Source organism: Clarias gariepinus, chromosome 25 (genome assembly GCF_024256425.1).
Source record: "Clarias gariepinus isolate MV-2021 ecotype Netherlands chromosome 25, CGAR_prim_01v2, whole genome shotgun sequence".
Lineage (NCBI taxonomy): Eukaryota > Metazoa > Chordata > Actinopteri > Siluriformes > Clariidae > Clarias > Clarias gariepinus.
This window is the reverse complement of record NC_071124.1, coordinates 22,954,023-22,980,230: the sequence shown is the minus strand read 5'-3', so window position 1 is coordinate 22,980,230 and position 26,208 is coordinate 22,954,023. Positions and strand designations below refer to the sequence as shown.

The following is a 26,208-nucleotide window of genomic DNA, read 5'->3' as shown; positions in this document are numbered from 1 at the left end:
AACACACTACAAAATAAGGAAAAGTTCAAAGGGTGTGAATACTTATGCAAACCACAGCAGGTTTCTTGACGCTTTAATACAGGGGCAGCCTTGCTCTCCAAAAAAAAAAAAAAAAAAAATGTGACAGCAAAAATGACACACTGCTCCTTCCTTTCTCCTCTTGCATATCTGATGAACCTAAAAGTAACAAGGGTCGAGTGTAAAGCTAGACTCCAATATAACATTTCAAATTTACCGGAGTCTAACGAGGCTCTCTCGGGGTTCAGGTGTCCAGGAGAGAGCTGCTCGGTCTCCACTTGGATCAGCTCGGTCTCGTCGGTCTTCTTCCTGCGGAGGCTGCTCTTCCTGGAAGAGGCGCGAGGGCTGCGGCGCTCCCAGCTCCATCTCCTCTCGTACGGCTCGCTCAGGTCCACCAGGTCCAGCGCTGTCGAGATGACTGCCAGAGGGAAATGCCACTCTTACTTAGCGATGGAAGCTTATACGGTTCAAGTCAGAGGTTTATGCAGACTCGTTATGAACATTCAAGATCCAGAGGGAAATTGCTTTGTCTTAGTTACAGAGTAATAAATTAAACAAGGGGAATTAGAATAACTTATATAGGCGGGAATGGAACTTTATAAAAGCATTAATCAGTAAATTCCGTGTTGCACTAATAGGACACGTGAGTCAGGAAAGCATTTGCATATATTGCACTTAAAAGGGGAAAAGGGAAAAGGAAAGACTGTTGCACAACTAATGCACTTGAAGAGTGGTAAGGCCCAGTCGTATTGGCAAATAATCGAGGGAACGAATAATGTATTAATGTAATATAGTAATATTGTATCATTACAGACCGTTAGTGCTGGTAAACGACTGAGGGAGCACGTATTATACAGTAATCATGTAATATTGTATTATTACAGACAGTTACTACCTACAGTACATATTGTACACGTTACAGAGAAGAATTGTATAATTTCATGGCCATTGGTATTAAAGATCTTCTGTGGCGCTCTGTAGAACACTTAACAGTAATCAGTAAACTCTCCGGCTGAATTTGCCTCTTTGGTAGAAAAGCACACTGAATAGCGGGTGAGAAGGATTGTTCAGGATCGATTTCATTTTGGACAGAATCCGCCCCTTTGCCACAACCTCAACAGAGTCGAGTCGAGCTCCATGCATAGTACAAAGTACAGATCCGGCCCTTTTCATAACCCTGTCCAGTAAAAATTCTGCAGACACTTTCGTATTGCAGCCCCAACAAACCACAGCATAAAAAATAAACTCGCCACAACGGACTCATAGATCATCTGGGGAATAGTGCTGCAGACGTTAAAGGATCTAAGCCTTCGCAGAAATACAACCTGCTCCATCCTTTCTTGTAGAGTGCCGTTGTGTTAAGTGACCGATCCAGTTTGTTGTTGAGATAGACACCAAGATATTTGTATTCTGAGAACTTGTCCACTGTCTCTTCCCCTGGAAAGATATACAGTAGGAGTCAAGGGTCTTACTTCTCCTGAGCATGATTGTCATGGCAATATTGGGCTTTCAAAGATTTCTTTAAACTGGGCTTTGCAACCCCCAGGAATTTGGAGCACAAGGTTTAATTTAGTTTGGGTTTTTCTGACAAACACAAGCAACATTTATATATCCATCCATCCATCCATCCATCCATCCATCCATTAATCCATCTGGAAACCTCTGTAGTCCAACTAAGAGACTGTGGAGGCCAATGGTGACTATTGACATTCATACATACAGTATAAGACAAAGACAAAACATTCACTGACCAACATTATAAATTCAGTGGTACTGAAACTTACAAATTGTCTTTTAATTTGCTGGGCTCACTTTACTGCTAACTTCCTGTTAGTGATGATTGTGGAATCCAGAGAGCTTCTCTGTTTCAACATAAAAAGGGTTTGTTTGAGTCCAAGGAGCTCATTACAGTGCTCAGAAAGAGGATGGTGTTCTAACACATCACTCAAACAACTGCAGATTTTAAGATCAAATCAAACAATTACACGAACCAATCTGTTCCCTCTCAGCTGAGAGGAAAGTGGTTCAGATGGTCAGGAACGACCAAGGAACCAACAAGGAACAGACCTGCCATGAACTGGAAGCTGCTGGAACACTGTGTCACTATCTCGTTTTACATCACAGAAAGGGTGCTGTCCAAAAAACGAAGCTCCTGCTCCAATAACCTTCCACCTTCTAGCCTAACTAAAGCTTCTAGCTGGAAAAAAAAGAAGAAAATAACATCCTTATGGAGGAAGGTTTTGACCAAAGGTGTTTTTGGACGAGTAAAGAAGTGGGGAGTCATTCAATCCCAACCGAATGTTAAGCATGGTGATGGTGGTAGCTTCATGTGCACAAAGTGGATGGAATCATAAAGAAGGTCTCAGAAGAACATCTCAGAATACTTCATTAGAACCTTAAACCATGAGTGAGATGGTTGAAACTTGGACAGAATCATGTGTTCCAACAGCATAATGACTTAACACTATGGAAAATGCTTAAAAGTCAGGTCCAGAATTAATTAATTAATGGGAGTCTGTTGATTCCGCCAGAAACAGTGTTGAAATATCCAACCAGAATTTTGCCAAAAGCATCTTCGAAAGGAAAAACATACTAAGGAACAAAAATCACATATTAGTTGTGCTGTATGGATATTTTTGTATGGACCTTGTGTTAATATCAGAAGAACTTGACTTGTGCTCTGAATTCTTCTCAGCTTCTCACCACAACTGTAGCCTTCAGCTCAACACCATACAAACTGCATATCTGTATTTTCACACACTCTCTCGTCACGTGGAGCGTTCACCGTCTCTGACAGAGTTGCCGACGTGGTGGTTGACACTGTATGATACTGTTAACTACAAAAATAGATATAAGGACGTCACAGAGCTAAAAACAGTCGCATCTCCGTTGTGAAGCTCAGACACTTCATGATATCTCAGCACACACAGTTTGGTGTCACTCCACACCAGCATCGCGCTCAGGTACTGTACTGTACGAGGCGTGGTCAGAAGTCGGAGGTATTTACTGCTGAACCTAATTCGCCTCCGTGTTATGATTAAACCTTTTAATTGCAAAATTATAACTTGTATTTTGGAACTTTTCCCGTCCTTGCATGAGAAAGCGGAAAGGCAATATAAGTAATTGAACATTTTCTGTAACATGAACAGCCTTTAGACGCAAAAACCCTATCTTGCTGTGAGCACAATGTAATCTGACACACCAGCAATTACTGAGGATTTTGGACCAATCTGGCGAGGAGGACAAAATCAGAGTGACTGAGTGAATAGGATGAGTTGACAAAAAAAGAGGGGGGGAAGGAGAAACAGATGATGAATAGAGAGAGAGAGAGGCAGAACAGATGAGTGAGGAGGAACCTGCTGTGTTAGAGGTGACCGGTCGTGTGGCTCCATCGCTCTTGCTCTCGCTCTGGAAGTCGTCGATGGAGGGGCTCAGCAACGGTCGGCTCTCTTGGTGCTCGCTACCCAGCTGTACACACACACACACACACACACACACATATACAGTGAGCTGATACTGTCATACTGTTCTTACTGTATACATCAATATCCTCGAACCCAGTCATTAATATTAATATTCTTGTTATCACAAGACGTTTTTGGCACACCGAAAATAACGCATGCCAATTTCTAACATGGACGCTTCCGCAGAGGTTCCTTTGGCTGTCTGACAAACAATTTTCAACATTTATTCAAACAGCAGCTGTGAAATCAGGATAAACAAGCTGTTATTTATGCATACTGATCAAATATTAACCGTGGCACAGGATGTCTCTGCCCACACCATCATTTCTGATCAACCGAAATCACGTTGAACAACAAATACTTACCACTGTGAACCATTTTAAAGCCTTGTAAACTGTTTCACATGAAATAATCCATCCATCCATCCATTCATCCATTTATTTATCCATCTATCCATCTGAGAACCTCTATAGTCCAACTAAGAACCGTGGAGGCTAATGGTACCCATTGTATTTTTATTGCCATTTGTATGACTGTGGTAGGACCTCTGGTTACCATTCACACGCGCATTCACACAATAGGGGCAATTTGGAAACACCAATTAACCTAATTGCCTTTCTACTTGTTTGGACTGTTGGAAAAAAATGCAGCGCTAACCACCATTAAACAATCAGTATCGCAATACAGGTAGTCCTCGACTTACGAACATTCGAGTTACGAATGTCCGCAGATACAAACAGACAGCGGTTCTACTTCTGTTTCTTTTACGTCTGGAGTTGGCTGGGACTTCAACTGGGACCGTGTGCTGTGGTCAGATGAGACTAAGATAGAGCTTTTTTGCAACAAACACTCTAAGTGGGTCTGGCATAAAATAAAGATGATCAAGCAAAAAAAGCATCTCATGCCCACTGTAAAGTATGGTGGAGGATCTGTGATGCTGTGGGCCTGTTTCTCTTCCAAAGGCCCTGGGAACCTTGTTAGGATGTATGGCATCATGAACTCTTTGAAATACCAGGACATTTTCAATCAAAACCTGTCGAAAAGCTGAAAATGGGTCGTCATTGGGTCTTTCAGCAAGATAATGACCCAAAACATGTGGCAGACACAAAATCAAGCTCCAACTGAAAACCTGTGGTGTGAGCTGAAGTGCAGGAGAGCGGACCCAGGATTTTGGATGATCTAAAATGATCACATTCGCACGTGCACCTTATGTTGTTCCTTTTGTATAAAAACGTAGATAGTTCTCTGTTTAACTTAAAATGTCAATCAGTCCTGTCCCAGCTAGCCGGCTAATTAGGTCTCCAAGTTAGCAAGTTAGTTCTTTGTTACTTTATGCTGTTAATTTATGTTGTCATGTCATTCTGTCTTGTCTCAGGTAGCCAGCTAATTAGGTTTCTTAGTTAGTTAGTTAGTTAGTTAGTTATTTTTTGTTCATTTATCCTGTTAACTTATGTTATATGTACCACCTTGGTCCTAGAGGGACGTTGTTTCGTTTCACTGTGTACTATACTGTATATGGTTGAAGTGACAATAAAAGCCTACTTGACTTGACTTAATTGTGATCAAAGATCCCTCTATCTGTATTCTCTAATGTTGTAGGAGGAGATTAAGTGCTGTCATGTGATTGTATGAAGTAATAACATTAGGGGCGCCAATAATTGTGGCACACATGATTTCATGAAATGTGTAATTTTTTTCCATTTAATAACTGTACTTCAATTAAAAGTTGGATTTTTCTATCTTTTTGCATTTTTTTATTGTTTAAATAAAAAAAAGAATTTATTATACAGTAAGAACACATCTTAACTAGGAGTGCCAATAAGAGTGTTCAAGTCAAACCAGGACTCGTGATGGATTTCTGGTGAATGAAGGCGTAAGAGCGATCAACATTGACAGAAGACTTCAAACACAGTACGGTGATGAGACTCTTATTGGCATAAAACATTTAAACGTCCGTTAATGCCAATCCTGGACCGAGGTGGCTCAGAGCCAATTGCAGTCACTCCCATGATCATTTAGCGAGTGGACCACCACCTCATCCTCGAAAACCCACAGATAGCGATTGTTACCAAGTGCAAAAGAAAGAGACGTCCGTCTGTGCAATCAAAAGTCCTGCTTTGACTTGAACAACACTTGTACATCTTTCCTTTTTAAGATGCAGCCCTTGTTCATCTTTTACTTGATGGGCTGTCTGATCAAATTTTCCAACTGGTTGTTTGAGGGTGTTTGATGATAGGGCTTTCTATTTGATGCAGGGTCTTCGGCTTGTGATGAAAGCTTGTAGTAATGTTCCTTTTTATTTATTTTAACACTTTTACATCCTTCCTTGTGTACTTTTGTATAATCAATATGGACACATCAGACCACATGACCTTTTTCCATCACTCCAAAGTCCAGTGTTTATGCTCCCCAGCAATCTGAACCCTTTCACTAGTCTCACTATTTAAAGTGATTTCCTTATGGACACACAGCTGTTTAGTCCCAATCCTGTGAGTTCTCATCACGCTGTGTGTGTGGAAATGATTTTACTCCATTTTAGTCCATTCCATATATGCAACTTCCCCCAGTGTTTAAGTGATCTCCGATCAGTTCATGATCAGTCCATGTTTTCCGATCAGTTCAGGAATCTCCCTAGCTGTTTTCTTTGCTTAATCAATAATTTCACCATTCTGAAACACAGCATCTTTTCCATGATCACTAATCAATTAAGGTTTAAAGTATTGTTGCAGCTGAAACATATTAATCACCGCAGTAATAAATATCCAATTAAAGGCTTTTAAATGTTTGATTATTTAAATCTCTATTGTGACTTTGTAATTCAACATACTAAAAAACAACATGGGCTTTTGACGAAACTGTCAATAAAAAAAAATAGATAAGAAAATCTATTTTCCAAAACACAGAATACGATGTGTATGTTGCTTTAAATCATGAGTTGCTTTCGCTGTCTCGAAGCTCTATCGATCCATTGCCTCATCCCACTTCCTCATCCTTTGGATATCTGCCAGTGAAATGTATGTGAACTATAGAGAGCGATAAAAAAATGCAGGATAAAGACGGCTTTCACACGAGCTGCCACTGCCACCTCACTCTATAACTCACAAAAATTGATAATTAACTCACGCATACTGGCAGAACACTGACGGTCGGTTTTCTGCCAAAAGATCTGGAGTGAATAATTTTTTTTTGGTTATTTAATACAATATAGCGCATATAAAAAATGTGTCCCATAAAGTGTTAACTACATTAGGTTCATATATGGCTTTAACCTACAATGTGGAACTGTTGGTACTGACATGTGTCAAGTGCTTTAACTGGTTGTATCTGTAACTGTAATTAAGGAAACAGTTTGTCACACGAGGGGCGTTCGAGTCAAACTGGGACTAAGTGTTTTTTCTAAGTAATTTTTTTAAAGCCTATATTTTAGGGCCAAATACACCTGTGAAAAAACAGACAAACAGGCAGACAAAAAAAATCCATAAACCATCTTAATGTGTTCTATCACTCATCTTACGTCCCCGTCAAATTATTATTTTCGCAAATATCTTCAACGTAAAAACACATAAACTATGCAGTTTTATTATATATAGATATACGCACTAATCAAATGTTTAGACTCACCTTCTAATTTAATTCGATTTTTATTTCTTTCTACATTGCATTGAACTGTTGACCAGAAGGTCCCAGATTCGAACCCCATCACCAATACCACTGTTGGGCCCTTGAGCAAGGCCCTTAACACTCAACATCGCAGACAGATATGCAATAAAATGTAAGTCACACTGGCATCTGCCAAATACTGTAAATGTGAGTGAATAAATAATCCATTTTACTTAAGTTGTCACTGCTGCCTCACTTTTTACCTCCCAGAACTCATTAGAATTCATTATCTTAATCATCCTGACAAGACACTGTTTTCTGCCAAGTTTTCTAGGAGTTTCTTATCCATCCATTAACAAGCTATGCTTTCCCCCACATCCATTAGTCATGTTCTCACACTGCGCGACCTATACTGAGTTCACACTATTCAAAGACAGATAAATTGCAAAGCTCATAATTCATGTCCTGAAAACTGACCCTTTGCCACCAAGCAGATGGGATAAAAAACCCCAAACTGTCCATATAAGTTTTCTGACACTTCACCCTTTTTAAAGTCATAGAGGTTGAAGGCGGAGATTTAACACAGCAATGTCATCGTGTTACCGATAAAAACAAGTTATTCTGAAAGAATTCAGCACACAAACGTGGACGAACTTTCCAGCCTGTAATTGATTCTGGGGGATGTTTCATACACGAAGCACTGCCTCCAAGAATCAATTACGGGCTCCGTGGATGAGACGTGGGAGACGTGGAAAAGAAAATAAACTCATGAAAAGTGAATGCCGACCACACATTATTCTATACTCTGTTCTTTAAATAGCTGCTTAGAGCTGGCAGACACTTTTATCCAGTTCACTGCTGAGCTGCGGATGCTATCATTTCAGATCAGAAAGCTAACCAAGGCACCGAAGCTAACAGGTGGGTGTGTGTGTTCAGCCCACCTTGGTTGTGATGGTGAGGAGGGGGTTTCCATCTGAGGAGGCCTTACGTGGGAACTCCTTCAGCATCATGCCAACCACCCTCGAGTCTTTCCCCTATAACAGTGAAATCAACAGTGAACCGGGTCAGTGTGCTGCTAAATTAGCATGGGCGCGAATAGGCATGTGCTGATCATCACTTACACTGTACTACTGTATATCATGATATTCGGCATGCAGGATTGTTTTTATTGTTATCCAGGCTGTTTAAGCTCACGGGCAGAATTTTTAAGCATCAGATTCGCAGCAAAAGTTTCAAAGCTAGGATTTGCTTAGCCGTTATTTTTGTAGCAGCAATCGCTAAATTAAGCTAGCAAGTTTAACAGAGAGTGTATACTGTACAGTGTGGTAGCTAGCGTTAGCTATCCAGTTTAATATGTTGCTTCTATGCTAAAGCTAATCACAATAATTACAATATAAATAAACAGATAAATGAATAAATGAATATTTTGGTTAACAGATATGAACTTAGTGTTTGTGCTTGGTTTTTCCCATTATTTTCTTTTTCGTGATTCTGACTATGAGTGAACTCTTTTCTTTTAATTTACTTAAACTTTTTTTATAAGCTGTACTGTAAGTCATTAAAATTAAATAAAAAAAAGGCTTGAAATATGTTACTTGATATGTGATGAATCTAGAATATATGAGATTTTTACTAAAATAAATAATTTTTTTAATAATATTGTAGTTTGTGTATCCATAATAATGTTAACTTGACCCAAGAAGTGTAAAGAGCTCCTTAAGGGACACGTATAAAAAAAAAAAAAATTAAACATAAAAGAATCATATGTGAATCATACAGGGCTTTTAATCTGCTCTAGACCTGTGCAATTATCTTAATTGGAAAAGGCTGCAAATTATTATAGGTATTTTTTTGCATGGTCAGGAATTTATGTTTGTTTGTCAATAAATTATTTGTTTTTTAATATCTTTTGACGTACTGAGTAATTATTGGCAAACATCTTCTTAATGTGACCACTCGTCCAATTATTACCCATGCATTACATCTGATGTACATTAAAGTACATATTAGCTCTTAAAACCTTGCAAATTTGTAATAAAATGTTTTCTGATTATCATGATATAAACAATTAAGATTAACACATGTCTAGTCTGTAAAAAAGGAAAAAAAAAAAAACATCTGACACCACTAAGTGTATGCCATCACATTTAAAAAAAAAATCTGTCAATCAAAAAGTTAAAATCTACAAACCGAAACTTCATCCTTTACTGCCTGCCCAAGATAAAACATGACAAACTCCGATAAGTAAGGCCGCTGGCGTATCAAAGCCGTACGCCAGAGAAACATCACTGACAGCATTAAACGATTTCCGCCGGGCTCTGATCCATTCAGGGTCACGTCGAATGGACACTGTCCATCACCGCCTGCCTTTATCGGGGGCTTTTAACAGTCCCTGATCCCCTCAGACAAGGCTAAGCACTTTAGCAGGGACTAGCGGAACATCCGCGCATGCAACCAGAAGCAATTTGTTTAATTTGTTTGTGCCTCACAGACTTCAGTGCCATGTAGCATTCCAGTTTATTCTCCTTTTTTAGGAAGCTGTTTTATTTAGATTTTAGAAGAGATGCACCAATAAAGGGTTTCTTAACTGATAGCTGAATGTGTTAACAGTCAATAATCGGTTAATCTTTAATAAAATGATTTAATAGCGCTAGTTTTATCAAGAACAGTATGACATTTTTTCTCACTTAAAATTTTAACAGATCAATTTTAAGTAGTAGTGTCACAATCTCAATATATTATTACATAACACAAATCAATTCATCCATAATATTTCAAACAGACATAATAAAAATAAACAATAAGGGGCAAATTTTGGGGGATAAAATTTAATAGATAGAAGAACTACAAAAAAATATCATGCAAAACAATTCTTATCGATTATTATATATTTTTAATTGGTTAATGATAATAAATCAATTAATAATGAATTATTAACACGCCTATGTAGCTTGAATATTTCGAGGGGCGTCAAATGTAATATTGTATGTTTTACTGTACGTTACCACATTCAAGTATAGTTTAAGTAAAGACGACGCTCCCTCTTAGCCACTTAACCTCTTAAATTCAGTTTTGCAGTCAAATAGCAAGAACAGTATTTAGCTATTTAGCTTAAAGTTAGATGAGAATCCTCATGGAAAAATTTTTAATAATTTAAACAGCAATCCAACCTGTTTAACCTTTAAAGATGCCACATAAATAATTACTTATTGCACCTTTAAATGTCTTTATTAAGTATTTAATGGCGTTTATGTCACCTTCCTTATTATATGTTGTTCCACTATTTTTAAACACAGGTTCCCTTCGCCTCGTGACAAACAGGATTCGAATCCGCTGACTTTCTTTTGCCCTGTGGACCCATTTATATCGCAGACGCATCCATATTTAACGAAGTCTCTTGGCAGTAGCACAGTGCAGCATGTGATCTTCATATTCTCACCCTTGCTTCGCCTGCACACCTGGATGAAAGCTCCCGCTGCTGCTGCAATCATAAAAATTGTTTTTCAGCAGCATGTGTGAACTGTAATGACTTACACTCATGGGTGCCGTTTTCGGTTTCTTTTTCCACATGTCGTATGGGGCTGTTTTTGTTTTTTTACAGCTCTACACTGACGTGAACTACTCGTTTTCAGTGTGGCAGTTTTCTGTCATCTTGCAGGTTTAAAAGTCAACCAGACTTCAAAGCCGGAGCAGCCGGGTCACTGGGAAAACGTCCCAAACTTCAAATAAAAGACGTTTGTTTGAATTCACACCCCGTGCTCCTGTCCTACTCCGTGTTTGATGATCCGTCCGTTTAACCGCGTGCGCTGCAAACAAACACGGCCCTGTTCGAATCCTCGAGATCCCTCCCCGGAGCAGCCTTCACGTCTGACCTTTTCTTCACACCCAGAAAGCTTCGCTCCGAAGTGTTTCAGCATCTTTGCGGTCTCATCAGAACTAAAAATAAAGCTGACGGACGCAGTGAATACAGCCAGTACTCCTCAGCACAAGCTGAGAACTGTAACGAGGTTCTGGCCGCGTCGGAGGAGAGCAAACGGAGATAAATGTGCAGGGATGAAGCTGAAGAAGTAAGCCGGTCCTGTAGAAAATGATCTGTTTAGATTAGATTCGAATTGGACAATATGGATGAGTTGGACTAGTTTAAGGTCAAAGAACCGTATCGTTTGCTTGAAAAATTGTATCACATACTCGCAGGCAACAAACCACAGTATATATCGTCTGAAACTCAGATGGAAACTTGCAGCGGTTTTGCTAGCAAAAATATTTGATATGTTCCAACGATGGTTGTTGTGTTTATTTGTGTGAAAATAGGCCGCTGCTACCGCTGAGAGGAACCGCTAGCGCAAGCAGCGTGCGGAATGCTAGCATCAGCAGCATATCTTTATCACCTGAGGCTCAACACCTGCACTTACTCAGCTCTGACGGGACCGCGGACGCATAAAGCATTCAGTGACAGAAAAGAAGGAGAGCACTTCATAATGTGTGCGTGTCTTCAGGGAAAATGTGCGATGTTTAAAATTTTGGGGCTGTTTTTCCCCTCATGTCACTTTCTACACACTTTCCTTTTTGTCATTATGTTCGTCTTGAATTAAAAATATGAAGCTGGCAGGAACATTTTCCCTATGAAAGAACGCCACAAAAGAGGTATGATAAAAATTCATAAAGGACGTTTTGCTGACTTGGAATTAAGCAGGAGTTAAACACAATAGACCGAGCCGTTATAGCAAAAAAAAAAATCAACAATGTGGTGGTGTGATGAAGTGGGTTATTGTTAGCATATCCTTTTACTTTATTTAACTTTTCCAGAAGTGTCTTATTCCTCAGCAGGACCACACCTCACACTGAGATTACTAGAAATTATTGTCAATTATGGATTGTTCTTGTAAATGAAATGTTTGACAGTAAAATGAGATAACTCCATTTCTTTTTTTCTAATGAAGCAAGAAGTGTGGCTGATTGAGAATATTTTCTGCATCCTTTCTTTTGTGTGATTTTTTTTTCCAAAACGCTATAACTCCACCTCGTCCAGGTCTGTCACAATGGATAAATCAGCCTGTAGTTGTCTTTGGCGGAAACTCATGCTGTGATTGTGATTTTGTATTGAGTCCAACAGAAAGTAGTTGCGTTCAAATCAGATCAAAGAAAGGTTCCGTTGCATACAAAACATTTTTAATCGAAAAGATTGTTGAAGATCATGAGAAATGTTCTAATCTATGCAAAGTAAAGTTGACAGCATCATCTGCCTCTTCCTCTCCTAGTTTCAGTTTCACTTTGGTACATGACCACAGCTCGGCATCATCCTGTGCATCTCATGTTTCTTGTATGCATAATTTAAGTTTTGTAATGTTATTTCTCTGCTTTACCACATCACCTGAACTACAGTATCCCGCACAGTGTTTAATAACTATATAACAGGTGTTCCCCCAACATCCAAATCGCATAAATTTAATTGACGCATCCATCCATCCATCCATCCATCCATCTAGGAACCTTTGTAGTCCAACTGGGACCCCTGAAGGCCAATGGTGACCATTGTATTTATTCCCATTTGTACGACCTACAAGTTGACACATATCTGTGATTTATTACTGCTGGTGTGACTGCAACAGCAGGAACAGTGTGTAAACATTTCTTTCTTGTCTACAACATTCTCCAAAATCCTTTTGGACACCTTTAAATCTCTTTGCTTCACTGATAAAATGAAAGAAAGAACTATCATCAGCTTCCTCCTCTAGTAGTGTTAGTCCATCTTTCTATCATAGCACACATAGCCTACATGGGTGATGTATACAAATCACTCGTGCAACTTTTATTTTGTAATTTTTTTTGTAATGTTATTTATTTGCTTCACCGCAGTGCCTGCCCTATAGTAACCCATAGTTCTGTTAAGTTCTGTATATAACTTGGTGTTAGAACAACGTACAAATTACATAACGTCCAGTTTCACAGAGTTCATCATGGACATTAGGTGACATACACGTCATTAATCACTGCAAGAGTGACCGAAGTGACTGGACTGACTGGAGTGTAAATGTCCTTTCCTTGGCATTGACATTCTCCAACAACCCTGCAAACACATTCAAACCTCTCAGTGTCTTTGCTACGCTTCACCGATCACGTGACAAAAGGAACTAATGCGATTAACGCATAATGAAGCGTACTTCACAGGGTGCTCCCTACTCCCTCCTCCGTGTACAGGGAAGGGGACTTCCCCCAACAGAATTCCACCATTCGGAACACCGTGCAACGTCACCATCGCGGATGTCACTTCCTCTGTGCGTCACCATGGTAACATAAACACCTCAGATTCAGTACCTGTCACTGCTGCAGTGGAAATTTCACACTATAGACATGAATATTTATTAAAAAATATTTATGAAAAAAATTATACTAATTCAAAACATAAACTACTGTACATTAATTATAGGTTCATTTACAAGAGGTACAGATTTTTTTTTTTACAGATTACTAGCTAATCTATATAATACAAAGGATTTCTTGATATAAATAAAATTTTAATTATTGTGTGATATCAATATAATGTCGTCATCGATAATAATGATAATAAATACATAAATCCTTTATCAAACTCCATTTTTTTCACACTCCAGCAAGACACAATGACTGATGGGAGATTTTTTTATTCCCTTTTTCCAGTGAAGTGAAAACCCATTGTTCAGTTGTTCCCCACACCTTTTTCAGTTCCCTTTAAACTGAGCAGTTTTGCTCCCTGCGGTTTGGAATCACACTTAACACCTTGTGCAGTGAACTTCGCAGTGTCCTTCAGGCCAATCGGAACGCACCTTCCGTGTTATGCTTTGCTCGAAACAAGGAGGGTTACAGCTTCTAAAATAAAGTTATATTACGGGTATATTAAGACCACCTCGTATGTCCAAGACTCATGTGTTTCTCATTCTGTTGTGAAACATCTGTTTCGTTGAGATGTTTCGACAAGAACCTCAGCAGTCCAAACAGACAAACTGGCCATGACGTTAGTGATGCGATGCTTGCTGATGTGAACACGAGTCCAGAAGCTGCATTGACCTTTTACCCTTAAGGTCAGCACTGGCTCCTCGGGGTCACATTCTTTGCTAATTAGCATGAATTGTGCGTTCAGGATACACGCATTCTGTAATTTACTCTACTTTTTGAGACTTTTCTCAAACATTTTAGAAACGGCCAGTAAGCGCTCAGGGAATTAAAGCATCAGGTAATGTTTTGTGAAAGTTTGATGGAAAGGCAGGACAAACAAACTAGCGTGATCCGCCTCTGCGCTCTGGCCTCATTCCCTTATAATCCTGACTGTTCTACGTTCAGATCACAGGCTGTAAATCCCAGCCAGCCATCTGCTCTGACTGTCAGTGCTACCTGATATCTGGTTCAGGAGGAAATGTGCCACGACATCTGCGACCGCCACGATAAATCGAGCTGATTTCCCAGATTAGTTGTTAACCTGAACACTGGCCTGCTTTAGCCTCCATCCAAGCCTTCCATTCAAGCAGTGCGCGTCTGGATCGCTCTTATTCCACATGACTGGCGCAAAAAAAGACCCGCCGTCCCTCGGCGGATTAGGGCCGTCTTGTGAGCCCTGCAGGGTCAACACAATCCAAATTCATTTTCAGCAACACTCTGGTGTCGTTCAGACGTGACGGATCAATATTTAGCACCACATTGTTCTAGTCACAGAGCAAGTCCAAGAACGACTTGCTAGGATAAATGCTATAATATAAGAAGCGTATTTTATTAAATGTGAGCTATAACCTGGGTGTGTATGTGTGTGTGTGTTTTTTGTTTGGAATGAGAATCGACTGTACACTGGCCTCTGCCTTATGCACTCGTGTGTGTGTTTTCTGTGGCTCAGGTGCTGCTGTCCAGCTAATCAATACTAAAGCATAAGATTACAGCTCAGGAAGCAAAGTGCTGCTCATTTCCTCATTCGTCTTGATATATATTATCGATTTTGTGCTTCGGTCTGATTTAGTAGGTGGCCACGTGTCAATTTTTACACTCTGATATCACCATATAAAGTCCTCGCCGTTCATCACAGCGTACATTACTGGCACGATATTGGGTTAAAACCTAATGCTCGTTGGTTTACCTGCTTTTCCTGGCACTGTGAACTTTTCGTCTTCCTTTACACGACTTGGTCCATAAGTATTTGGACAGCTACGCCACTTATGGGGCCAAATGGCAAAAATGTAAAAATATAAATATGGGTATAACATAATAATACAGGCAAGGTAAATATCCATAATTTATTATAATAAGGTTACAGTTTGAATAATTGTGTGATATTATTATGATTTCGTTATCAATAATAATGATAATAAATATATAAATCCTTTTAAGATTCATTTTTTTTAACGCTCCAGCGAGATGCAATGACTGATGGGAAATTTTTCGATCCCTTTTTCAGTGAAGTGAAGACTCGTTGTTCAGTCGTTTCAATTCTTAAATCTATAATTTGTTATAATAAGTTTAAAACAAGTCAAGTATAAGATTATTATTATTTGTTCAATTCAAAGAGGAAATTTCTCGTTACTTTGGCAGAGACTTTTGTTACTTTCAAGAAATAAATTCATAAAACTAGCAAAATTTTCTGCAAATAAAACAAGATTTTAATACATATCCTTGAATTTGGTTTCTTATTTTAAAAAAAGGGATATACATCTAATTATTTTTAAAGATATTTCCACTTATTGCAGAGCACATAAGGTAACTACGGTGGCCAAGAAGTGCAAAACAAAATAACAAAACCGAAAACAATAACAACACAGAAAACAAACAACAACAAAAAAAAAAACTGAAAACAAAATATTAAAACCAAAAACAAAATAAGAAATCAAAAAACGCAATGACATATCCAGATACAAAATACCAAATGAGAAAAACAACGACAATTCAGTCAAACCGGAAAAGCTAGGGTTATGAGTATAGGTAATGAAATTCTTATTGCTTATTGGATGACACATCTGTCACTCAAGACATACAAGAAATACTATCAAGTGAAGTAAAAATAATTTTTAAAGCACATTTAACACAATTTAGTTGCCCAAAGTAAAATATAATCCTAAAAAACTGAAATGGATCCTTAAATGAAAATACATCTAAACGTCCGTGTGGCTGCAATACTTCCTGTGTATTTTGAGTGACAGATGTCTTGTCCAATCAGCAGTGAGAATCAACATGCCCATGTGTGGTTTGCAAATGAAATTCTTATTGCTGATCTTTAGTGGCAGATGTCTTGTCCAATCAGCAGTAAGAACGTCATTCGCAAACCACACCTACCTTTTTTCGGCTTGTTGATTCTTACTGCTGATTAGACAAAACATCTGTCACTCAAAATATAGCAGCTATATATAAAGTATTGCAGCCAAACAGACATTTAGATGTATTTTCATTTAAGAATTCATTTAAGTTTTTTTGGATTATATATTACTTTGGGCAACTAAGTTGTGTTCAAAATTTATTATGACTTCTCTTGATAGTAATTCTTGTATGTCTTGAGTGACAGATGTTTCATCAACCAGCGATAAGTATTTAATTTTCGAACTATACCTGCCTTTTCTGGTTTGAGTGAATAGTTGTTGTGTTTTCTCATTTGGTATTTAGTTTCTGAATACGTTGTTGTGTTTTCTGATTTGTTATATTGTATTTGGTTTTGTTATTTTGTTTTCGGTTTTGTTTTCATTTTGTTATTTTGATGTTGAATTTGTGATTTTGTTTTCAGTTTTGTTGTTTTGTTTTCATTTTGTTATTTTGTTTTTAAATTTGTTATTTTGTTTTCGGTTTTGTTATTTTGTTTTAATTTTGTTATTTTGTTTTTAAATTTGTTATTTTGTTTTCGGTTTTGTTATTTTGGTTTGCACTTCTCGGCCACTGTAGGTAACAGACTAATCCCAGGACAGCAGCCAGACGGTTGTGTAGACGACGGAAGCAAAAAGCACATGGAGAGAACAGAAAACAAACCATGAGATCAGCGCTCGTCATCCACAAACCCATGATGTACTCTGAGAGCGGGAATCAGACTGTAATTTTTGGGGAAAATGGGAATTATGGACATGCACTCTCTAAAAAAAGGACTCATGGAAAGACGTAGGCTTCAAATCTGTCCAGAAGATCCAGCGCTAATCTTGTGAGACGATCGAGTTACTTTCTGGTGCTTAGTCGGAGACTCCCCGGTGATTTCCTGCTGTCTAATCCTGACTCGTGGACTGCTTTAACTGTAAATGCAAAGCCAACATTAGCCATTTAATGGTCAATACAGCAGGGGTTATGTTACGAAACAAATCCGCTGGTGTACCTCGGCTGCTTAGTGCACAGCCACAGCGTCAGGACTAGGGATGTGTGATGTGTTTTAAATAGAGTAGACCAAAGCACAAATAGATGTTAAACAAACCACTTTTTAAGCATCTTGGGTTCACTTTAAATCCTCTCGATGCGTGCACATGAATATGTCACCATGTAACGTCACCCCTGATCCTTATTTCCCCTCCTCGTTACTGAGCTGTGGAAAGCTTTCAGAAGCATGCACTTCCTGTATTACCCTCACAAGCTCAGATGGTCCATTTCCAATAAACCATTACCCAATCAGTCATTACATCTTTTATTACGCATCAGACGAAATCGCTGGCTGGCTGGCTGGCTGGCGTCCTGCACAGAAGTCGTTCACAGTCTCCTGTTCAACCAGGATGACAGAGGAAGCAGGGAAAAAAAACAAGAACTACCCCATAGCAGAGCAGTTCAGGCTGTATCCCTGCACAAAGATCAGTCACGTTGTGACATTTAACCACACATGCGGCTGATATTTAAAATATACTCACCATATAAACTGTCAGAGTAACTGCACCCACTACTAGTTGTACATTCGCTTTATTGTATGAGTGCATAATAAGAAGAGTTTGACAGCAAAATGAGATAAAAGCCACAGTGAGACTTCAGTTCAGATTTGGCCAAATTATTGTCTGCAGACACACAAACTTATCTAAAAGAAACCTCACTACATATTCTTTGAATCACCAGCAGTGATTTTGTAAATACTTTAATATTTAACAGTTAATATCTTGTGGGAGAATCTTTTTTTCCAAAATGGAAATAAATATTTCTTTTGTCAAGCTAGTCCTAATATCTACCATGTATTTATATTGCTAATCAATATCTAACCTTATATTGTTAAGCTTCTCTTTGGGAGTGACAAGGATGGATAGGATCAAGAATGAGTTCATCAGAGGGACAACCCATGTTAGATGTTTTGGAGATAAAGTCAGAGAGGCCAGATTGAGGTGGTTTGGACATGTTCAGAGGAGAGATTGTGAATATATCGGTAGAAGGATGCTGAGGTTGGAACGGCCAGGCAGGAGGTCTAGAGGTACACCAAACAGGAGATTCATGGATGCAGTGAGAGAGGACATGAAGTTAGTTGGTGTGAGAGGAGAGGATGCAGAGGATAGGGTTAGATGGAGGCAGATGATTCGCTGTGGCGACCCCTGAAAGGGAACAGCCGAAAGACAAAGAAGAAGATTTATATTGCTAATCAGACCAGGAAGTTCTTCTTCTGATAATCTAAACTAGATGTGTGTATTTTAATCAAAAGTATAAAACTTAAAAAAGATAAAAATGACGGGCCTAGAAATGATCAGTCTTGAAATCAATCCTGATTTTTTTTCATTTTACTTGTCATTTTATCTTCTCTCATTTTTAGATTACATCTGGGTTTCCAGCTCTGATGAGCATGGTGTAAAAATCTACCCTGCATGAATTAAACGAACGCCGGCTTTCACAGGACCTCAATGCCCTCATAAATGTCTTGGAAATGTCAGTCACTGCCTGAGTACATATTTGCTTGCTGACACGGCTGTACTGAAACAATTACCGCGCTACTGAGAAGCCAGGTTCAGTCCGGCTCAATGGCCGAACGAAAAAATACATTTAATCCCCCAGGCAGTGAAATTTGCACGATATGGACAGAAATAGCGATTGATGTGATTGTACATAGTATAGCAGCGACTATATGCCCTGCAGTGTTGCAAACCTGTAATGCATTATTGTTGTTAAAATGTGTCATGCACTAATTTGGCCAGAATAAATATTTATTCGGATAAATTATCATCATCATGTTGTTTGATTCCCAGCCAATGGATGCAGGACATCCTTAGTCCCGGTCCCAAGCCCGGATATAATCAGAGGGTTGTGTCAAGAACGGCATCTGGTGTAAAATCTGCGCCAAGTTGTATTTAAAGATCAGACGGTCTCCTGTAGCCACCCCTTAACGGGATCTCTTAACCTCTTAGCCCGAATTAGGAGGAGTACATTCTGCTTGCACCACACTAAATATACATTCACTTCCTACATTATGTGACTGTGACCATACCTAACTGTTCTCTCTCCCCCTCTCTCGCCTTCCCTCTCTTTCTGTCGAGCTACACATGTTGTTCCTGAGCTGCCAGCGATCCAGACTCCCTCTCCCCTTCGGACCTGTCTGACCCATTCTAGTGCCCCGCTTCTGGTTGGAGATCTCGTCACATGGATGCCCCGTGTGTCTCTTTGGGATGCGTCTGGTGTCTGGGGATGGTTTCTCTCTACCATGCAGTGGTTCTCACCTTGACTGATGTTGACAGCTGTTTTTCTGAGGACTTGACGTGGCTGCAGTCGCTCGATAGTTCAGGACTGGAACTTCCTACAAGTCTACCTGAGTCTGCAATAACTACCTGGACTCCATATTAACATCAATCAACATCAACTGTTGTAGCTGAACTGGCTAACACACCTAACGCGCAGTATGAATGCAGATTAATTCCTGCTCTCTGTTTCACCTAGATGAGGATGGGTTCCCTGTTGAGTCTGGTTCCTCTCAAGGTTTCTTCCTATTACCATCTCCGGGAGTATTTCCTTGCCACTGTCGCCCTCGGCTCGCTCATCAGGGACTATCTGACCACTTTGATTCATGCACATTCACATTTCATACAAACTTAAATAATTCTTTTGATTGTGTAAAGCTGCTTTGCGACAATGACAATTGCTATACAAATAAAATTGAATTGAATTGAATAGAAATTTATTTCTTGAAAAAGAGCTATATTCTCTGCCAACAGAAGAAGACCTTTTTTTTCCTTCAATTTAAAAAAAGCTTAATATCTTATACTTGTCACGGGTTCCGCCCTCAGTCAACGTCCCCAATCACACACACCTGAGCCTCATCACCAACACTACACAAATACACCCCACTTTCCTTCACTCCGTGTCTGGTCTCCAATACAGACAAGGACTCCATGAGCTACGCCTCTATGCGTTCTTCCCACGCCTCGTCTCCTACCCTCTCGTCTCGTGTGTCCACATCCCTCCGTGTTTTGTTCGTCATTCCTCCAGTCTGTGGTTATCCGTCCTCCAGCTCCATCACAGTTAAGACATTCCAGTTTAATGAATAGAGAAATCTTTATTTCTCTATTCATCCACATTGTTAATAAATCGCCCGCTCGGGTTTTCTACATCATTGTCTATGGAGTCTGTCACTCCGTAACAATACAGATAGGTTTGCCTATATTAAAGAATATTTTACTTTCTAAAATGTCATTTTTTGCAGTGTAGTAAAAACATACAAAGTGTCCCGCTTCTTTACATCCATGGACCAAACACTGATGTGACCTATATATTTGTTCTAGACATCAAACCATTAACTGAAAATTTTATGTAGCTATGAATAAATAATTGATAAGTTTTAGTGTAGCAGACATGGATGTAGCTATAGGAGAGACTGAACCATCTGTGCACTTGATATAGGGGGGAAGCAAACTCTCAAAGGACTTCCAGGATGTACAGTATAATAAGTAGGTCCAGTATCTCAAGCTAGACTGGATCACTATAGTATTTTTAGCTATGATATGAAATTATCTAGAAATGAGAAATCTGGAGACAAATACAAATGACATTTAAAACGTAATAATTTTATTTTAAGGTCAGTTCCAGTTTCCACTCTTTTTATAATAACCGTAGTTATTATTAAAATAAATAAATACAGTTGAATCATACGCTGTAAAGTTCCAGATTTGATGCCGTGTGTTTGGTATGGTTCACATCACACCACAAACAGCACTTTGTGACTCGTGATCTGTTTTGTACCATGTCTCAACATACAGTTACAGAAGCCTTCTCCATCACAATATACGGAACCATTGCCTTAGTGGATCAAGCTTTCTCACTCTTTACTCTTAAGTCACAGTGAAGACATTGCAGGACACGGCACATCCCCCATCTCCCAACAGGCCCGAGCCACATATATTACTGCGGATGTTTTGTTCAGAATGTGCTGGTGTGTGTGCAGCCATCGCTGCATTCTTGAGTTACCTTTAGCTTATTCAAGAAACATGACTATAACCATGATGAGACGACACTGTAATATAATGAATGCTATATCATTATTTGATACTTTACTTACTTAATGTCAGACATGTTATCTGTGCAATTTGGTGGAAAAAGACATTTCTCCATTGACTACATACGTATTTGAGAATCTATCGCAGGGCACACGCACACTACAGGCAATTTGAGAATGTCAATTAAACTAATCTGCATGTCTTTGGACTGTGAAAGGAAACCAGAGTAACACGAAGAAAACTCACTAAGCACAACAAGAACATGACGCACACAGAGCCAAAGTGGGAGTCGAACCCTCAACCCTAGAGCTGAGAGGCCACAAATGTTAACCACTACGCCACCCTGCTGCCAGGAAAAAAAAAATGAATCCTAATGAAACACCTTCAGCAATAATACCAATGAATAAGAATGGAGCAAAGACCTGACACTACTACTGTACAGGGAAATGTGCATCATAGTGCAACAGCAGCAAACGTATCATGTGTTCTGCTGCTAATCCAGTCTTAATCTGGTCCTAATCCAGCCTTAATCCGTATACTTGTTCTTGTTAAACACTTAATAATTTTACATATTCTGCATAAACTGTTTTATGCTGTATTTTTTAACAAGAAATTGAATAAGGGGTGTGTTTTAGACTCCAGTGCTATGTAAAAGATTTATTTACAATTCTTTTTTAAAAAGCATTGAACTTTCCATTTCTCGGCTTTGCACTAATTAAACAGATTTGAGATTTTAGGTTTGATCTGATATTGGTGCTTGGACCCAAAATATATCCCAGTGTTTCACTAGTGCTTGGACACCATCAAAGTAGAAAGTTATCCCAGTACTCTGAAGCCATGATCGGACTGACTGCTTTACGTCTGAAACCCTGCCCTCCCAGGAACTTTAACTTTTGGTTATGTCAGGACTGTACAGTGGGTTGTGGCAATAACTTTCAGTTAAGTTCCTTTAATGTGCAACTGGTGCATTGGGCAGAATGAGGTCATGCAAAAACAGAACGCCATTTGTGATCAAACTGGTCACCATAAAATTCACCATAAAATTCATCACAAGTCCCAGTTTGACTTGAATATTATGTTGGTAAATACTGTATACTGTATGTGTTAGTTCTGCTATATCATTTTATAATCCAAGCTGATCAATCACTCCATCTATAAGATTTTTGTTTTATTTTTCCTTACACCATGTCTGAAAACTAGAATTTCTACCTTTGATCATGAAAAAACTTCATTTCATTCCAAATGAATGCAGAGTGTAAACTGTGCGAGCCTACGTCTCACACACTCTTGCGTTGTGTGTGACTTAGGTTCAGCTCTCGGCTCAAAGCATCTGTCACGGTCTAACAGTGCAGACTCACCAATTTAGTAAGACCTTTTACAGCAGCGTGCTAGCCTCGGTGTGTCATGCTTTTAAAAAGGAAAAAAACACTCATAAATCTCTCTGTATGTAGATCTCTGCTTGCACAGCAAAATTACTGACAAATAAAGACCTTCCCCAAACCATCAGCCACGAACAATGTGCTCTGTCCATGGAGAACAAGGAGGAGGGGCTTCCTTTACACACACACACACACACACACACACACACTGATTTACACTCCGCTGCAACGGGAAGCGTATTAACGTCAAGCGTCAAACCCTCTGGAGCGAATCGCACCTGATGGCAGTTCCTGCGAAGTGCAAGCGCAGCATCATCAGTCATGTGAGAGCTAGTAGACGACGTCGGAGTTCAAGAGACACTATGAAGGTCACGGTGAGCTGACGTGAACCACGCGGATGTGGAGTGTGCATTCAGGTGATAGCTACAGTGGATTTGTGCCACACTGAAAAACGGAAACGCGGGAATTCAACTGTTTGTTTGTTTTTGTTTGTATGTTTGTTTTGTACGCAGATAATCAATGCTGGATCGTTGTTGGTTACACTGTCAACTCAGTTCCATTACGCTTCATTTTAATGAGCATCAGTGTAATTACTGACAAGTGATATGTTTAACATATAGATATGTTTATATTAACGAGTCAGTGATTGTTTGTGAATTGATAACGTTTTCACAAGTTTTGCAAAGTATGGCGCGATATCTTAAAGACGGGGGAAAAACAATTTATTCTTATTTATTCTTATGTGTGGCAATTCATGTATCGCCTCCATTTTTTTTTCTGTTTAATTAACATTTGAGGTGGTAAAATGTAAAAAAAAAAAAATACTGATCCAGGATATTTATAAAATCACAAAAATAAATACAATACAAATCGAATTAGCACCAAGCTATCGTGATAATATCCTATCATTCAGTCCCTGGTGATTTCCATCCCTACACTTTGCCAGTATTATCCACTAATCCTAAGCATACAATAGTTGATCAGCCAATCAGAATCCATCGTCTGCTTTAATAGTAATAAAAACATCCGAGTCAGCGCAAACTTGTGTAAAGCTGATAAATATGTCTTAAGCCGTCATCTACTGTACACTTCGCCCAGAGCTGTTCTAAGTTTCTAAGTGCACCAGAAGACGCCAACTTAACTTTTCTTTGGTTTGTACCCAACAATTCCAGCAACAAGAGCGGTTTCCTACAAAGTTTAACCCTCCATGGAAAAATAAGAACGTTCAACCATGTAATACTTTTCCCAGGATGAGACAGCAGCGTTTGCTCTAACACTATCATAAACCAGGTCTGCTGCCTAAAATAAATGCATTATCCTCATTTCCAGAGCTCCCTATCTTTTAGGGTTCTACATGTAAAAAAAACTAAAAAGGGACAAACCAATCAGGATGCTAGGCATTAAAAAGAATTGAAAAGAACATCTGCTTAAAACTGTTTTGTAACTTAAGATACTTAAGATATTTTGATATCAGAAGGAACACAATCTGGGCAGTTGACATGTTTGACAGCTGTAGATCACCATCGTCACTAAAAGTTTGTGCCAAAATACTTCAGTTAAAGTGTTCCTTCAGGCTTCCTTGCATTCTCTTTTTGAAAGGAAAATCCTAAAAAAAAAAAAAGAAAAAATGCTTAGGGGTGCCAGAGAAAGTCTTTGTTGAGCAAAAATAAAATAATAATAAGGGGTTCTTTGAGTGTTTTACTTAAGTTCTACTCGGAAGCTTTATAAAAATGAAATTTGATTAATTTTTTATACAAAATACTCTAAAATAGGGAGGAACTGATCGGATGTTTGGTGGCTCCTAAATATGATTATCACATCAGGTGCCAAATACTGTTATAAACAAGGGGCTCCTTGGATAAAAGGGTCCTCAAAAGTTCTTTAAGTTTTCTACTTAAGTTCTACTTGGAAGCTTTATAAAAATGAAAAATTAGGGTTCTGCATTAGGGAAACAAAATAGAGGGAAATAAACAACTGTTAAGCATTATTTATAGCCATAAAATAAAAACAATTTAAACATTTCACAAGAAACGAAAAGGAGCACAAGCTGTGCAGATGACTTTAAATCATATTATCTCCTTAGGTTCCTCAGATGTCAAATACATTTATACAAAGCAGATTCCTGACATAAAGAGTTCCTCTTTAAGTGTTCTCAGTTCCACTTGGAATCCTCCCTGAAATGAAAATTCTTCATGAAATGAAAGTTATAAAGTTTTTCACAAAAATCTTTTTAAATGAAAATTCATAGCATTCAAGTATTATGCAAAATCAGCAGAAACACAATCTGCTTTGTTCTGTTCTGCTCTGAAGTTTTATAAAAATTTAAATCCTCAATTTAGGGCCCAACATTAAAGAAACAACAGAGGGAAATAAACCACTGAGAAAGCCCTTATTATTATGTATTTTAAAAAACTATTTTAAAAAAATCATGATTATTGCCTCAGATGTGTCAAATACAGTTATACAAAAGTAGACTGCTTAAATAAAATGTTCCTCTTTGGGTGTTTTAAGTTCTACTTGGAATCCATCCTGTAATGAAAATCCTCAGTTTGAAAGTTTTCCATGAAAGTCTTTTTAAATACAATTTTATAGCATTCAACTATTATACACGATACTCCGCAGTCAGCAGGAGCACAAACTGAGCAGATGTTTGGTGGATCGAAATTATGATCATCACATCAGGTGCCAAATGCGGTTATTAAAAAAAAAAAAAAAAAAAACAGCTTCTTGGATAAAAGCTTCCTCAGACTGTTTTTGAACTTTTACTTTGAGCATTCACAAAAAGAAAAATCCTCAGCTTTAGGGTTCTTTAAAAAAAAAAAAAACAACAACAACATTGAGAAGACTCTTTTGAGTGGTATTTTATGTAGCAATCATTTGTTATATAAGACCCTCTGGAATGAGGAGGAGGAACACAAACTGAGCTTTGATGCGCTTTCTTGGCTTTGATGTTGATCTCTTCAGGTTCCTCAGAAGTGCCTTAACATGCAACATTTGCACGGAAACATCTGATCATGCACATGATTTATGAACAACCATGGGCTTTTACACTCCTGCATGCACTCTAAATAAAATCTGATGATGCCGTTCCTGATGAAACATTAATCACACTAGGGATGGCATCTTACCTGAGAGTGGCCCTGATACATCTTCAGAGAAGAGCCGGAAAGTCCTGCACTTTTATCCCCCAGTCTCTCAGTCTTAGACAGGGATGAACGCGAGGAGGGGGGAAAAAAAGGGAGGAAGAATGATGATAATAATAATAATAATAATAAAAAGAAGGAAGGAACAGCTGACGGAGACGCGGCTCGTCCCGACTGCGCGTGCACGCACGAGATGTCGGATCGCAATAAAACTCCCGACTCGCGTCCCGTCGTC

At 38.8% G+C, this 26,208-nt stretch overlaps 1 protein-coding gene across 2 annotated transcripts in view; it reads right to left on the bottom strand.

Annotated features, from left to right (window-relative positions):
* pex5lb (peroxisomal biogenesis factor 5-like b) overlaps positions 1-26,208 on the bottom strand; it is a 52,996-nt gene extending 26,788 nt beyond the window's left edge. The window contains exons 1-4 of one of the 2 annotated variants that reach the window (XM_053486095.1): positions 25,959-26,208; positions 8,024-8,116; positions 3,375-3,486; positions 236-436 (exon numbers count right to left, since the gene is read on the bottom strand). In XM_053486095.1, the coding sequence (XP_053342070.1) occupies positions 236-436; positions 3,375-3,486; positions 8,024-8,116; positions 25,959-25,979 (427 nt within the window). In that variant the 5' untranslated portion in view covers positions 25,980-26,208. The remainder of the gene's footprint in view (positions 1-235; positions 437-3,374; positions 3,487-8,023; positions 8,117-25,958) is intronic. The other variant, XM_053486096.1, reaches the window with a different exon arrangement.